The sequence below is a fragment of the Lagopus muta genome, chromosome 10 (assembly GCF_023343835.1).
Source record: "Lagopus muta isolate bLagMut1 chromosome 10, bLagMut1 primary, whole genome shotgun sequence".
Classification (NCBI taxonomy): domain Eukaryota; kingdom Metazoa; phylum Chordata; class Aves; order Galliformes; family Phasianidae; genus Lagopus; species Lagopus muta.
Genome location: NC_064442.1, coordinates 3652461 through 3670121, shown reverse-complemented (window position 1 = coordinate 3670121; position 17661 = coordinate 3652461). Strand labels below are relative to the sequence as shown.

The following is a 17661-nucleotide window of genomic DNA, read 5'->3' as shown; positions in this document are numbered from 1 at the left end:
ATCAAATTTACTCTTCCTGACCAAGCTACTTTCTGCTTGATAGACAATTAATTTAATGTTAACATTTTAAGGGACTGCAAACAATCACAACTTACAAACTAATTCATACCAGTGGAGTCTCTTCCAGTGCAATCCCCATTAGTGAAATGTATTACCAGGTATTAGTAGAAGAGATAATTGTGTAACAGTACACGAATGTTCATTAAGAGACTCAGCCTCTTGTGGCTTTGTGTTAAAAGTTAAATTGCACCTACAAATGTATAAACACTTACCCATCCACCTGTTCCTCTCCCAAAATATACCGCAGGTTCTTCAAGAAAGACAGAGAAACCAGTGCATGGGAATGGCGAATCTTCACATATCCTGTCACTGTCTCAATCAGACCCATGAAATTCTCCAGTTCTGAAGCTATGTTATCTAAATTAAGAAAAAACAGGGTTTTATTATTCTAAAATCCATAACTCTATTCAATATTCTACTTTACTCAGCACCGTTTTAGTAAAAGTTTGCATTTTAGTCTGCATTTGTTGCTTTTGAAAATGACAGACAATGGTATTCCTCCTGAAGTGGCAGTTAACTGAGCAGACAGATGGCTGGAGGACAAAAACCAAGGCAGAGCAACGCAGTGAAGACACTCTTGCTTTTCCGTATTGTTATATATGTTTCTTCCCCAGACACTGTGCTCTGAAGACAGCACCAAATACTGAGCCAGTGTTCTGGCCAAGCTGAAGACCCTTGTGTAAATGCATACATCCTGGGAATGGAATTGCTCTTCAGGTCCAGAGCAAGGCTCAGGCAGAAACCACCACTGGAGAATGGAGAATGAGACTGAAGACAAATGTGAGGAGGTAGAGAAGTGTGCTAATGGTCTCCAATGGGGCATAAAACACTGATTTTGGTGGCTTAGAAAACTCTGCCCATCAAACTTGGAACTCCATGGAACAAGGAAGACAAAACTATAAGGATGTCCTCATGCCACAGACCATGCTCTGTGCAGCATCACACTAGTGATTTTCCACACTAACTTATTTAAACTTCTTCAGAGCTAGCTCCAACCTTCAGCACTCCATTTCCCTAGGACGTGAACTGTCCTTTCCAAGCTCTGCAAAATCCCACCCTTCACCCTTCACCAGGCTCAAGGATTGCAGTCCTTGTGTGGAGTCACGAACTTCAACACACTTAGATAATAAGTAAGCCACAACATCCCCCCTCTGCACGTATTTGCTCCAGTTATACTGAAAATCTCTCCTGATGCAGACTCTTACTAGCAACAATGGAACCACGAGTGAAGTAATGCACATACTGCTGTTTTTCTAAACCCCATAATTTTTATTAAGCAGAAGGAAGGGAATCAAATATATCTGAAGGTTCCAACCATATTCATGAAAAAGCAAAAAGCCCCTTCCATACAGAGACAGACTTCCAACAAAAACTAACAGCAATTTTTACTGTGTATTTCTTTAAAAGCTCACCAACTCTCAGCACTTCCCTGACCAACTAATGACATCCCTGACAAATTTAATCCAGAGCTTGTTCAAGACATGCAACAAAGACTGGCCAGCTCACTAAGGATGACCATCCAAAGGCACAGTGCTGGGCTTTGTATGAGCTTCTGGAGCAACTGATTGCAAATTTTAGCAAGACGACACCTCCTACCTTAGAAACTGAGGCTATTCCATCTTCCAGTGCCACTCCCTCTTATTTACCTACCCAGATACAAGGACTTTCCACTTTTTCACTTTGTTAAGGCTTTATTACTCCTCTGGGACTATTTCTCATCTCCCTTCCTAGTCCTGGTGCCTCCTGGTTCCTTGCCCTGCTGAGAAAAGCTGTAGAAAATACCAGCTTTCCCTGCTTCATGGTTGGTAGCTGACTACCTATTCCATCTGCACATTGGAGAATGGTGCTACAAGTGGGCCAACCCAAACAGGAGCACTGCTATCTGACAGGAAAACAAACAAGTCATGGCTTTTTTATGTTCCTGTTATTACGCTGACAAAAGAAAAATATTAAAAGCAGTCTCATCAGAGGTTTGTAAAGGCAGGGAAGTCACTTACTTCCACGACGGATGTTGATCAGCAAATTGCCCTTGAGAATCGTGCATCCCTGCAACATTTGTGCTGATGTGACAGAGTCAATGGTCTTCGTTTTCCCATCCTCACAAATTTTGGGGCAAGGCCCCTCACAAGGGCTGCAGAACATACTGTTTGGAAAGAAAAGGAAACAGAAAATAAGCAGTGATACACAGCTCAGATTCCACAGACTGCTTTCAATTTCATTTTGAAGGACATTTCCATATGAAGCTCAGGAAAATGCATCAGCCCACAATGAGAGTTACCACACTAGTGCAGAGACTTATAGGTAAGCATAACAACACACTTGTAGGACCCAAGAGAGGCTGGCACATCACACCTCCTGTCCACAGCAACATGGGAGCAATGGAATGGACTCCTACCTGCTGCTCGCCAGTTTCTTAAAGGCTCTGTTACCCTGAGCAGAAGGCACTTCAGGTAAAAAACACCACCATTTCATTTACTCCAACTTCATTATAACCACAAAGATGACCCTTCTAACCTACACAAGCATCAAGTGCTATTGAAGTTTTGAGCTAATTTAGACTTAACCTCCAAAAATAGGCCAGCTAGGAACTGGAGATGGGCAAGTACTGTTACAAATTCTATGAAGTTTTCTTTCTCCATGTCCTCAAACCAGCATTTCAAGACCAACCCGAGTGTTTTAACCTGGGAAAGACAGCTCTGGGTGTATACAGTCCTGAGTGACACAGAGAAAGTGAGCAGTGAATTAGTCACTGTTTCTTATAGCGTCAGAGGTATTAAAGTAGCAAGTTCAAACAAACAAAAAGATGCACCTTCATGCAAGACAAAACTAATTTGTGTAACTCACTGCAAAGGACTGGGAGAGGCAGACAAGAAGTCTAAACAGATCCAAAATGGATTACACAAATTAAGAAAGAACAGGTACACCTGTGACCATAAAACATCAAGACAGGCATAGCCTAACTCAGAGAAACCTGACTGTCAGGCTGATGTGTCCTGCTTCCCATACTCACAGACATCTATAAACATTTTAACAGGCCAAACTCAAGGAGCAAGATTGCAGGCTAGCCTAGCCTTTGGCTACTGCAGCTTCCTATAGACTGTGCCATTAAACACATGTGGAAAAAACATGCCTTCTGATCACTCCTGGTACAAATTTCCTGATGCAAATTTGTTTTTGATCTCACTAATGAAAATATTGGAATAAATTGAATTTCATTACCACTCACCCTACATTATTGCTTTAGAGGGGAAAAACAGGGAAGAGAAAGAGCTCCAAAGACAAAAGCTTTTGATGCCAACAGTGATGACCACAGACTTATTATTTATTACCTTAAAAAGAAACTGAGTCCACTTTCTTCTAAGGCTTAAAGAAACATGTAAATTGATAGCAGCCATTTTTCGTGTGCACAGTATAACGAAGGAAGCTTCCTTTTCTTACTGGTAAGGTCCTATTTCAAAATCCTGCACTGTAGCATGCCACAGACCACTAAAAGCTACAGACACAAGCAAGAGGCATTCAACTAAATGTACAAAGAATGCGGGAAATGCTTTCCATTTGCAACTATTTGTTAACATCACCTCTGGGGAAGAAAACATTCTCTGGCCTTGGGTTACAGCTCCTTTCAATCTCCACAGCTGAGCGCTACACTGAGATAAGATAGAACTGTCATGCACTTCAGTGTAAGCAGCTCAAACAGCTGGGACTACAACCTCAGGTAGATAAGTGAAAGATTTCTCTGGTGAATACTGGGCTTTGAGCAAACACAGTGTTAAGTTGCTTACAACCTAATGTGAACCAGGGACTGCCTTGCTGCTTGAGTGAACAGATGAATGCCGTGCACAGACACACAGCCAGTGCAGGTACCATCACAACCATCTTTCCAAAAACCTGTATCTTACAGCAACTTAAAAGGGCATCTGTTTAGCATAGCACTGAAGCACCCTCCCTTATTTATAGAGGTTTGGGTCAGCAGGCAACTGAAGCTGTTAGCTTAACCCTATGTAAAATAAGCAAGTGTTCAGTACACATCAGTCCAACTGTCAGAATGAAATAAGTGGAGGTGAGTTACATCCTTCCAGAAATTTATTCTGTGTAATGTTATCTGCATCATTTTTGTAACCAATTTTACCATTGTTCTCTTCTAAAACATCATTGCTATTTTCTGGAAAGAGTGAAAAAAAGGAAATAAAGTTACTAAAGAACACATGTCTAAAATGTAAGTATACATAAAGCAAATAACATGTGAAACAAGACAGCTCCTAGCTTGCTGTGAGTGTGACAACGGTAATCTGCCAATCTCCAGCCCTGTCTTCCTTGGCTCTCACTTTCTTTTGTTCAAAACCTGGGTTTGCACTGTTCTGACCTCCTGAAGTCTTTCAGAACAAGCAGCATGAACTGATGTGCACAGGCCATAATTAGACTTCTAAAATGATGTCTGAGCAAGCCTTTACTGAGAAGTGATGAAATTCCAAAACACTTCTTCCACCAAAAGCAACTTGCATCACAAGGCTACCACAGAGTAGGGAGGGAGGAATAAACATGCTAACTGTGTCGGACTTGAAGAAAGTTGCATTACCTTTGGCTCCCATTGCGTATGAATCCAGAGGGGCACTCTGCCATGCACTCATCGTTGTGAATCACAAACCTCTCGTATTCACTTGTTTCAGTGGCAGGGACTTTGGAGCAGAACTCCTTGGTCACGCAGCGCCAACCCTCGAACTTGTAGGTGTTGGGAGGGCAGGTGGGCATGCAGACCCCTTCGTAGTAGTAGTTGCGACAGGCCACGCAAGCAGTGTTGTTGTCGGGTGCTGTGCAGCTCCCCAGGCACTCAGGATGGCAACACTCGTTCTGGTCTGTGCAGGCTCTCTTGCCACATGAGCTGGGGCACACTGCAAGAAAGAAGGCGAGGGATCTGAGTTGCTGTGAAGTAAGGGGAATGGTATTATAGAAAAACCCCAATCGGCACAAATCTACGTCTTCATTGCCTGGGCTCTAGGGAAGCTCTGCAGAAGAGTCAATTCCTTTAAAACTGACTGCACTGACTATTTTTTTCCTGTTTCAGTTGCCTGAAAATATCTTTTTTTGCAGATGAAATTCATAACATGAGCCAATGAAATAATGCAGCTTTGAAAAGAAGAACAACATAAGGATAATGGAAACAATTCAATACTCCCCCATCCCAAAGCCCTAGAATTATGGGATTTCTTGGTGGTTTTTTTTTTGAGCGCTGACTTATTGTCTTTCTAAGCATTCCTTGTCTTTCCCATTTGTACACTTCAAATTGGTCTTTACTGACAAGAAAATAAGCCTCCTTTAAACAACTTAATTACACTTGTACAATAAAGCACTGCTATACTATAGCACACATGGTTAGGTCAACCCCAATGTAGCATCCCAATGTTGCTTATGTATGCAGAATGAGGTTTAATAAAGTACAGATGGTAAACATCAAATACTGTGCAATCAGAGGCGCTGCTATTTCTCCCTGAAGAGCGTAACAGAATTCTGCCTTATCCCCAAAATTCCAGGTTTGGAGAACAAAACAGGTAAAGTACAGGAAAAAAAAAAAAAGGAAAGAGAAGAGAAGAAAAAAAAAGAGGGGAGGTGCAAATTTATTGAATTTATTGAGAAATTTGTTTTCTGTGAAAGCATTTCGGCTTGGAAGAAACGAACAAAGAGCAGAATCGTCACCAGACAATCTCACTATTGTTACATCAAAAGAAGTGGCAGCATTATATTTATGTAACAACAACATTTTGATTGCAGCTTTGTATGGCCCTTTAGCCATGCGAGCTGTGTGCCAGAGGCTCTGTAAACAAACACAGATAGGAAATCTGGTTTGCATTAAGTGACTGTTTTCCACTTTCTAACTTAGCTAAAAAACAGTACCAATAATAACAGCGTAAAGCAGCATTTCAGTAGTACAACTCCAGGATGATCCAAGCAAAGCACCACGAGACATTTAACTGAGCTATTGGAGCAAAAAGCATACGACCAGCAAAGAAACTGATGTCCCAGAATGCACACGGAAGCAACAGAGCCCAGCCTGCAGGGAAACACGTTTTAAGATACTGTTAACAATTCCACAAAAGAAATTTTACACTGCAACTTCCTCTTCCTGACTGCCAAAAATCTGCCATGTGGCAAAGCACGAATATCTGAGAGGAAATTTCGTTCAACTGGTGTAACAAACCAGAAAAGTCTTCAATTCCTCTGCTCGTTAAAAATCAAAATGGTTCACAGCTCTGCAACAGGATCTACGTGTTGCTCACAAAAAGCCCGTGCCCACCCCCAAATGGACTCATAAGACACACATCAGACAACTCTGCATTTGTAATCCAAATGGTTTTGTACTGATCTTGCTTCAATATTTTGCACTTCCCCCCAGCCCCTTTTTAAAACAAGTCCCAGCTGCCAATCGCAAGTCAAGGCTGGCATCCAAGTACCAACCCGGCTTCTACGATCACCACTGGAAACATTCTGCAGAGGAAAGTCAACCTGCAGGAGGTGGTGCTGCATATCCTGCTAGCCAAACTGCCAGACCAGGTGAAGGCAGCACAAATACACCTCAACAGGTCAAATGAGGAAGTTTCCATAGGGAGAACTACTTCCAAAACCCATGGCAGGAGTGAGGACTGCTACAGAATGCACAGCACAGGTATACCTGATTTCCTCTGAAGAAGGAAAAAACACCTACATCACACACCAACAAAAACAAAAAAGCATATTGGTGTAAAGTCTCTTATTGATGGTTACTTGCATCAGTGTAAAAGGAGAGAAGCATGCCCATACACCACCCAGTAAGGCACATTCCGGTACACAGCACTACCACACCGACAACAACTAAGGAGTTAAACAAACAAACAGTGTGCCTTGCTAGCAGATGGACTGCTGCTCTGGGTCACCCCCCAGTTAGTGCAGTAGCAACGTTCCCAGTTCAGAGCCGTACTAAGAAGCAGCACACGTCCCCGTGCCTCCGCAAAGTTCTAGATTTACTGAAGCAGCACTGCGTGTTTCCATCAGGGCAGATACTTGCAAAAAACAAAGGCTGCTGCACTAAGTGTCCATGTGAACGTAGTAGAGAAGGAGCGAGATGATTTCACTCCTGGAAAAGCCTTCCATACTGCCTTAGTGCCTCTGCAATTCAGGAACAGACTGGTGTATAAATAGGATTCCCTGCATCTCTCTGTAAATCTGCTGACTGCTGCCTGCAGAAGCACAAAGTGAAGCAAAGGAGGATATCCGAGTTCACGTGAACAAGGTAATCAGTGAACTAGATTTCTAAAGCGTAGGAATAGTTTTAATGGCAGTCATTTGAACGACAACTACTGAAAATGCTGTACACATAATTTTTTAAAAGCTCAGCAACCTCATTTTTCTCTCAACCCTATTTCTCACTTGTTGCTAACGTTGGCAAAGTTCTCAGCCTGAAGACGATACGGGCATCCTGTTTCTTAGAAGAGGCAGGACAAGAACTTTTGTGTGTACAGGATACGGAACGAACAACACGAAGTCCTATCTGCCTAAAATGCCAGGTCCCTGAGACAGCCCTGCTCAGAAGCCTCACTACAGAACATCAGCCTTACTCCCCCTCTCCCTCCCTCAGGAATCGTGTTACTTGGGCTGCTACATCTTAGCAAAACATTGAAAATGAAAGTTTGCCAAAAAAAAAACAACCAAAAAACTGAATTACATTTGAATAGTTGTTGACTTGAGTCTGCAGGAACATCAGACAAACATAAGCGAATGGTGGGCTGACATTTTGGGACAGAATTTAACTGCTAGGTACGAAAGTGCCTTGAATCAGAAAGGCTGATGACTGTACACAAGAAAAAAAGAACAAATCCTTGCTGACAGCCACAAGGGCAAGAAATACTTAATTGTCATCACGTGGAGCTACCAAGATAATGGAAAATTTCAGAGACCTTGGAGTGCAGCCATGGAAGGAAGAAGCCAAAACAAGACCTAGGAATAGCAGACCCTTACGCAGCTTCACGATCCTACTGAAGAGATGGCAGTGGCTCGACTAGACCAGAGAGCCTCGTTGTTTACTTTCAGGGAGTGAAAGTACCGAATAATCAGCAGCTCTTCAAAGAATGACATGACAAGAATACCACAAGCCACAAATCAAATTTACCAGAGCAAAAATAACAGCAGTAGATTTTCTGACCTTCTGTGCTTCACCTTCCCTCTGATTTCTTCAGATGAAAGTTCTCCTTGTCAACACAATTCAAGAGATTTTCCAAATGCTATTAAGATAGGATTACTCAAAAATGCAAAATATATCACTTCCAGATAGCTGCTCATTGAGCAGCCCGGCCAGACCTGTCACACAGAAAGGAGATACTGGAAAAATAAATGCAAATCTTTAAAAGAAGCAAGAAGAATTCCAAGAGAACCCAACTCAGACTCATCACTCTCAATTAAAATCTCCAAGATGTTGAACTGCAATTGCAAACTAAAAGCCAGGTTGGGAAATCCTCAAACAAAACAAAAAAGGCAAGAAACAAATCATCTCTGTATTTACAGCAGCTACTTTTGGGACAGCTTCATACTGTGGCAATAAGGCTTTCTGCCACGTTATCTCAGTGCTGTATGGAGCGACACAGAGCGAAAGCTCCCTGAAATGGCCCCGCGTTGACATCACGGCTATTGCACAGTTTGGACAGACAAAGTGCTCTTATCAGCTCCAAGACGCTGGGACTTCAGCAGCCCTGGAACAGAAGCATCAGGTGAACGAGCCATCCGTCTCATGGAGGGGAGCGTGGCCAGGAGAGGAAGACTTCTGGCAAGCTGTGGCAGCCGGCCCTGCCAAGGCTGGCACCCGGCCAGTCGCACGCGGGCAAGCACCGGGCTGCCAAGTGTGGGATACTATTTTATTATTATTCTTTAAGATTCTTTCTCTCCTTCTGAAACGATATTCAATCCTTCCTTTTTTTTTTTTTTTCTCCTTTCATAATGCATCCTTCACATAAAGCATTTCTGAAAGACAAGGGAAAAACCCAGCTTTGAGCAGAAACCAGAAGAGGGAGGGAGGATGTCCTCCCAGCCAACTACTGAAAAAATTAGCTGTCTAAATTTATCCACAAAGACAGAAAAAAAAACGGTCATTTTTGGAATGCTAATCCTTCTACATGACAGATTTTTTTAAATATTGCATTTTAATGGTCTAAACTTTGGTCTGGTCTTTCAAACAGCTGACTTCAAATGGACAAACAGCCTACACAAGACCTGATTTCTTTTGCCCAGTATATGGTAAGAATGGAGAGACTGGAGATATTACTCAGAAAATCCAGGTCCAGTGATTCACGGCCAGGGCTGGAATTCAACAGCTACAGAATAAAGGCTGCAAGAAGGAAATACGCATGTTAAATACATGCAGTAACATGTTCTGATCACAGAAATATGGGTAAAGTCATCTCCAAAGAACTGAAGAAGCCACTTGCTTACATGACTTGTAGAAAATCTTCATATTGCCATAGAAACAAGTACTACTAACACACTGACAACGGTGCGTTATATTATTCCCTCTCCATTCTCTCCTGCACTCTAAAACTGGTATCTCATTTTTGGCAAATATCCTAAAATAAAAAAAAGCTACCATATCAAAGAACTTCCGTACCTTCCAGCAGCTAAGACATAAAAACGTGGCACATTTTGAAATTACCAACCTGATCTCAATAAAGGTTCACTTTAACACAACTGTGAATTTAAAGTGTTCAGCACCTTTCTTTGTACAATTCCATACAGTCACACATACAGTCATTCCCACCACTGGACTTTTTGGCTGATCCTATACAAACTTCTACTAAGAATTAAGACCAGGGCATTAAGCCTGGCCTGCAAGCTACATCTGACTGGAGAGACTTCACTAAATCCATGTGTTTCCATGTTTACATCCTACTTGTTACCAGCCTCTTTTTATCTGGCAGACCTTTCCAAGGATCTTGAAAATATTCCGAAGTTGTTCTGTGAATTATTTTCTTCCCACTGTACAAATCCAGCTGATGTTCGGCTACATTTGCTTGGTTTACACACCAAGCTTTTTGATCCCCTGCACCCCAACACTGCACTTTATCGCAGATACCACATGAGATAATCTCTCATCGAAAGGCATGGTGCCACAAAGCACCCAGAACTGCGGCTCAGAGGATATTTCCAACCTGCAATCAGCCCACCAGCAGCTCAGTCTTCAAGCACATGAAACACTGACCAAGCAATCTACCTGGACATCCCCCTTCCCCAGGATTTGGTGGCTAAAATTCAAAACTGTGCTAAAAGCCTGCATAATGCAGGTCAGAAGCTGGGTACAAATGCCACAGAGGATCAGCTGAAAGCAGCTGCCAAGGATACGGAAGAGAAGAGCAGGGACTGGCCAAAGGAAGGAAGCCCAGCACCACACAGCACCTGGAGATGCTCAGAGACCACCAAGGTAAGGCATGAGGCAGAGGACGTTCGTTGTTCAATAAAATGAATATCCTTCTAGAACATACTATTGTGGTGAGCTACTCAGTGCCCTCGAGTCCTGGGACATGTTTTCATCAAAATTAATACTCTCCCTCCCTTGGAACAGGGCATGCCACACTAGCACACGGAGCAAAACAGCACGCTCCTGGGGAGCCAGAGGCCCATGGCATGGTGTGCAGCCCCCCCAACACACAGCATATCTGTTGCTCTCCTTCCTAGCTGAAAAGAATACAACAGCCCCCATCAGAAAACAGAGCCAACAACAACAGGCACATTTCAGCTGGATACAGTGGACTTCGAGTGGCCCTCCCCACTTCTTTCCACCATCACTCACTCATTCCTCACCCCAGAAGTCCCCTCAAAACAGCCTTGAGGCTCCCCTAGCTGTGATAAATAATGATGTGTGCTCGGTTTGCTTTATTTAGAGTGCCTACAGGATGCAGGGACACTGTTTGGCACTGCAAAACCAACTAACCTTTCAGGTTTTCTGCAGATGAAGCAATCAGCCCCGTTAAAAGCTCCCACAGCTACTCACATCTCACAGAAATGAGAGCAAACAGAAAGCCGAGTGAAGAAAACAACTGCCTTAAACCACAGTCAACAGGAACTAATAGATTGTACATTCCTCCATTTGCTCCAACGTGCGTAATAGCAGCGACCAGGAAGGTGCAAATAAACACGACTTATTGATGAGAACGGGCAGCACGAACTGCATTCTCTTTCAAAACAGCTTATGTTGCCCAGCACAACTCAGATTGGCATCACTGCAGCTGGCACTTGAGAGAAAGAGGAAAAAAACAAGTCCATTTTGTCCTTTCCACGCCAGTATGAATTCAGTACACAAACAAACACAGCTCAGGAGCACACACAGCACCCAGCAGGCATCAAGACCACTTTTACTTTATCTTAGACACCAGGTAAGCAAATTGCTTGGGAAAAGTTTATGATCAGCACCATACTGTTCTAAGAAGTGAAATTTCCCCGGCAAAGAGTGAATTTCCCACTGAGGGAATGCAGATGGGAACAATAACTGTAACACCAGTGGGGATGTAAGCATGGTGTGGAGGAGAGCAGCGGCACAGCTCTTCCCCAGTCCAGAGGGAAAAAGAGAAGCTGCCCTAAAGTACCTCTCAACCAAGTTCTTTTTCCTTTCCTTGCTTTCACAACCAAGATATTGGAGTGTTGTTTTGTTCCCTGCACTGTTGCTTAAAGCAAGATCTAATCTGCAAGTGCAAGGCAACAAACTTTACACGATTTAATTAATAGACTGCAAGCAAGGAGTCTTGGTCAGTCGTCTTCTGGCAAAATCCCAGCTGGAGGAAGAATACTTCCACATTCCAGATCTATTCTAAAGGAAGAAGATGGTTTGATAACATTATCACAAAGGCCTCAATTTTGTAGTTCTCTTAATGGTGATGGTTAACAGCAAAAAAGTCACCAGTCCTGAGAAACAGGAAGGACTACAAGTGCAAAACAAGATACGAGAACACCAACACTCAGGAAGTTGTCAGAAACCCAAGTGTAGTTGTTTTAAATTAGGGACTATTAAGGCTTTGAGTACAGCATCACTTCAGACATCTTCACTGGAAGTGAAGTCATCCTACCAAGATCACACCACTTTAAACAATACTAAAGGCAATTATCTTCAAAATGATGGGCAAAATATTGCCTACACAACTTCTTGAAATACAAGAGTGTGTAAGCAAATCTGACAGTAAATGAGGGTTGTGTTCTTGAGATCCTCAGCAAACAAAAAGTAAGCACTTCTCTGGGCTCCTAAGAATCATGAATAATCTTCATTCCAAATCTCTAATATAAACGCAGACAGAACACACAGTGTGCCAGAGTTCACAGCACCCAAAGGCAGACTGAGTCCCGCAATGCACTTCAACTTACACGCAACACGGACAGCAGAGAGGGCACAAGCGGCCTGAAATCTGCACTAAAATCATTGTCTTCTCATACAAAATGCAATTGTGAGCTAGAAAGCATTCGAAAAAGAAAAAAAAAAAAAGGCAATTCTGATGGGTTTTCCCAGTGTTTTCATGCAACCTAAGGGAACGATGGCACTGCCTCATCCAGGCTGCGCTCACTTTGCTACCTCTAAAAAACCTTCTCTGCTATCAGAACTATTTCATTTCTTCCAACACAGCCATAAAACAACCTGAGTGAGGAGAACCGGCACCCCCTGGAAACTGCCAGCACACGATCCACTCACAACAAGGGGCACACAAACCGCTGCTGCCCACAAAGGCAAGTACAGCTGATTCTTGGATGCACAACTGCCTATGCTTACTGACCAGCACATGCTTTTGAGGAATTCCTACTAGTATGACTAGAAAAAAATGACATTGCCTCTGATTTTCTAAATCCCTTCCCGTAGTAAGGATTTGTGATCAGATTAGGGAGTAGCAGACAGCTTTGTTTATTTATTTATACAAAGGACAGTCAAGGTGAGCTGTATCGCCGAATCCGACAGGGACTCTGGGCTACAGCAAAGCCAGTTCTGAGATGCTGCCTCTGCTGTACTGAAGCTTGAGAAGGTACAGGATGGCACTAATTTAAAAGGAGGGGGAGAAGGGAAAGAAGAAAGAAAAAAAGCAGGATTCATGTTTCGATACTGACAAAAAGTGGGAAGCACTTCCCACTATGTTTCACTTGAATTTGGCACATCTGAACTACAGCTTTCCACTCTCGTACCTTTTTTTGTACTCTCGACTCACATTCACATGAACATATAAATACACAGATCCCTACACACTGTGTATAGCAGATACTTACATGGATGGTCTCAAAAAAGAATACGCTTTTCACACACTAAAAAAATTATACAGAGTTATTTTAATGCAGAACTGTTTGTATATTCCTTATAAGTTTATAAAACTCTCACTGTCCTCCCATGACTAACGAAACTGGAATTGAGAGAGTAGTCTATATTTATAACTCGTCTGGTTGCTCATGCCTATGGCCCTATTTCTACTCTCTGTTACTGTACACAGAGCTATGTGAGGTATTGTGGGTTCCCAAACTTCACCGATTTCCTAACAAGGCAGGCCTGTGTCCCGGAGGAACAAACTGGGGGCTGTTTCATTCCAGTATTGGCCGAACTCAGAGGGAGAGGCCTTCAGCTCTGTGGTTTTGGCAGCTCCTCTTGAAACTGGTATTAGAGGCCATTTCTGTGCAATTACATGCCTAACTGGCACCGGATCGTGCATCGACGCTACCGATAGCCCATCTGCAGCAGCACAGACCCAGGCCTGGCCCAGCCCATGCAATGCACACTTAACGCCCCGCTCTGCTCTGACCGCTATGGTGCTCGGCTGAGCAGTTCCCGCAGTGAACACTATGGACACCTCAAGCACTAAACCCCACTCCAACAGACTGCTCACAGCTGGGAGGAAACAAAAGCCAGAACCTGATCCGAAACCCTCCATTGATCACAGCATGTTCAGCAACACTCACATACTGCAAAACCTAGAGAAGCAGCGGAGAAGGAACTGTATCAGGCACCTAAATGCAGTACAATAAGACAAAAAAGCTCCCTACAATGAGGAGTGCCTCATGCCTGCAATCCATATGAACGTAATTCATACAGACGTCATAAGACCTGCCCAGGCATCATCTTTTAATCAAAATCTCTTCATTGGTTCAGAAATCCTGGAGAGAAGAGTGAGCCTCCACCACGCTGAACGCCTCGGAATGCACCAATCTAACACATGCCAGGCACCTGTAACACATGTGGGGCACAGAAATAGCTCCTGATTTGCAGATCTGACACACGCCTAATGAAAACAACTGATCATACAAATTGCAGAATCACAGAATGCTCTGAGTTGGAAGGGACCCATGAGGACCATCAAATACATCTGTCCTTCAAAACTGTACTAGATGAGAGAGAGAAAAGCACCTTTGTCCCTGTACGAAGCAAAACTGGATTTCAAAAACAAAAAAGGGCATAGGTCAACAAAGACATATTTTGGTTAAGTTCAAACAAGTGCTGTTTTAATAGCTGAGGACAGCAGCGCCACACTGCCAGACACAGGCACCTGTGAAGAAACATCACCATAAACACACACAGGGCTCGGTGTCTGGTTTGTTTGCATTTTCTGTGTGCTCAAAACAAGTACCAGCACGAGGAGAACACTTACATGTGTTTTGCAAACAATTAAAACAGCTCTAAACCAAGTGCTGGGCTGAAGTCATCCTCAGGAGGGCCAGGGCTCGGCACAGGCAGGCAGTGCTGCTCTCTCCTCCTGCCCTTACATCCCAGCACTGCGCTCATTTGACAAAGGGTATGGGAAAAGCAGCACCATTTTACCATTCCCAAAACACACACAATGCCATTCAGTCACATAACTATTTGTAACTTCATGCAGAGCCTGCAGACTTGAGATAGGCTGTGAAGACTTCAGGCAACTTTGTTTGCCCTGGCAAGTATTAGGTTGTAGGACACCTACAACACCTACAGAGGAATGGCAAATGTAATGAATTTTAAGTTGAACTCTCAGAGATGCTGTGCTAAAAATTAAATTTTCTTTCAGTTGTGGGCCTCCTTAAGCCAGTAACTGTAGATACATTTGGCTACACAGGTTAAATGGGTGAAAGCGCTGCTGTTCCTTCCACTTTCCAATCCCACATGCTATGCTTTTTCTACTCAAAAGTACAACTTTCTCCTTCCCCCAACATTCTGAACCTGCCTACAATGCAGACAAGGAAGCTTGCCACTTACAAATTTCCAATTCACAAAGCAAACCAAAACCAAAATATTTCTGGCTATTCTGGAGTTATCAATCTGTTAACATCCCCAACAACATTCCGTGCTGACACCCAGAAATGTTGTGACAAAGAATTATCAGTCACCTCTGTTCCAGATACTTGTGACTATAAAAGGAGCTCAGTGACTGGCCTTGGCCAGCCATGCTGGGACCAGGCAACGCTGCCACCAGAAAACATTCAGTTTGAGAAATGCTTTCCAACTCCATCATTAGAAATGACATTTCTCTTCCAATGTGTTCAACTGCAAAAAGAAGCAACAAATGGATCTGATTCCAACCATAGGAGGCCATGGCTCCTCTGCAGTTTACGGGCTAGGAAGCTTGCATCTGCATTCATAACGAAGTTTACTGTCGTTATGCATGCGATGCCTGAACGCGTGGTTGGAAAATCACACTGGTTAAAAAACACACAAATCCTAAAGGGCAGACAGAACAGGTCTGAGCCTTCGATGAAAGAACAACGAAAGGAAACTACCGAATTACGACAGGTCCTGCTTGTGGACAGTTAGGGGTGAAAATCGTTCTTCCAGGACATTCCCCCCACTAAACTAAAAGCACTAAGTTGGATGGGAACAAAATAGTTCACTACGCCTGCAGTCAAGTACAGAGAAACATCATTTAAATTGCAAATTACAAAGCAACAGATTTTTGCAGGAAGCTCAAGGGATGTTTATAGTTCAGTTTTATGAATTAGAAATGACATGAGGAAGAAGCAAGGGGGTTGGGCTAGCTACTAACCTTAATGCTTGTTCCAGCTTAACTGTTTCTCAGATCTGTTTGACGCATTTGACGTACGCACCAAGGCTTGTTAAACTGACGACAGCAAAGCAGTTTCTCAGAGATCAGCCCTGGGGAAGCACCATCCGCTGGTGGCCACACTGGGGCTGAAGATTAGCTGCTACAGGAGGAACTCCGAACAGACTAACTGCACTCCATCCCCACATCACATACCTCTCTGCAAGGTGAACTTTTAATCCAATTCCTTTCCTGGGAGTTTCTTTTCATCCAGCAGCTCATTTGACAAACCTTTTGCTTCCCTTTTCGAGGTTTCCTAGTCCCATCAGCTCCTTGGTCTTGGTTTCTACTAATGAAACTTCATGAAAGCTTAGTAACAGAAATATGCATACTTAATATTTATACCTATATTCAAGCAGTTCTCAAAATGTTTTACAAAGGATGAAATCTAATCAAGTGGTCATTTTCATGTCCGTTTTGAAGTGACAGAAAATAGATGCAGTACGAGACAATGAGTTACTCAAGGTTGCAGCAGAAGATGCAGAAATAGAAGAAACTGATTGTCTTGATAGACAAAGCCCCTCTCCCTACATGACCACCACAACTTTATTTGAAGATATACGAAGTCCTGACTTACAGACTTGAACACACAATTAAACAAGGCAATCCAGATGCCCTGGGGTTCAAGCATTACCTGTCCAGCTGCCAGTACATAACAGAAAAGGCAGAAGCCAGATGTGTTTTTAAAACTAAATAATCAGCCCATGTAGGGGTTATGGACAAAAAAAGAAGAATGAAAAAAAAAAAAAAAAAAGACAAGAAAGGAGTAGACATGTCAGTAACCACAAAGAAATAATCTATTTCACTTAACAGTAAAGCTTAGCCTGAAAGAGGGCACTCATACCTCCCAGACTCTCAGAGGCTGTTTATCTCTGATCCTCACCTAACTGCAGATCACTGCACAGTACATATGACCTCTACTGCACTCATCCCAGCAGGATTTCCATGACCAGTGACAGCTGTACCACACAGAGCCCTGTGGCCACTGGTGCAGCCATCTGCATCCTGGCCCAACGCACGGGGTAAAGCAACAGCGCTGCACCCACAGTGCAAACCAGGAACATGGAGGCTGCGAGACCTTCCAGGGCTGCACAGCATGGGATGTGACCCACAGGGACTCAATCCTAACTAAGGAGATTTCTCCAAACTGCCTTTTTTTTTTTTTTTTTTTTAATTAATTTTTTATTAACAAACATATCTAGCTTTAAAAGTTATGATTTAGAGAATGACATGACCAAGGCAACGTGTTCCTCAGCATTAAGTACCTCTGAGAAAAGATCATTCAAAGATCATTTTGTGTTTCTCAGTGCAATGGATAAGAAAAGAAGATTAGGCTCAGTACAAATAACTTAATAGTAATGTTTCTGGAAACCAAAATCTTTTAAAATGCCACTTGAAATCTGCCAAACTAAACTTGAAAGAAACTCTACAAGTTCACAGGCCCCTGGGCCAGCTTCTCCTTCCCTTGGATTTCCTCTTGCAGAACAGCTCTGCTCATATCCCTCAGCTCTGCACAGGTGAGGACAGCCCCCTGTTGTCCTACCAGCTCCCCCACCAGCTTTTA

At 43.1% G+C, this 17661-nt stretch overlaps 1 protein-coding gene across 2 annotated transcripts in view; it reads right to left on the bottom strand.

Moving 5' to 3' along the window:
* Nucleotides 1–17661, bottom strand: part of IGF1R (insulin like growth factor 1 receptor) — a 153123-nt gene that overhangs the window by 41982 nt on the left and 93480 nt on the right. For both annotated transcript variants that reach the window (XM_048956591.1, XM_048956592.1), the window contains exons 3-5: nucleotides 4637–4949; nucleotides 2058–2203; nucleotides 273–417 (exon numbers count right to left, since the gene is read on the bottom strand). In XM_048956591.1, the coding sequence (XP_048812548.1) occupies nucleotides 273–417; nucleotides 2058–2203; nucleotides 4637–4949 (604 nt within the window). The remainder of the gene's footprint in view (nucleotides 1–272; nucleotides 418–2057; nucleotides 2204–4636; nucleotides 4950–17661) is intronic.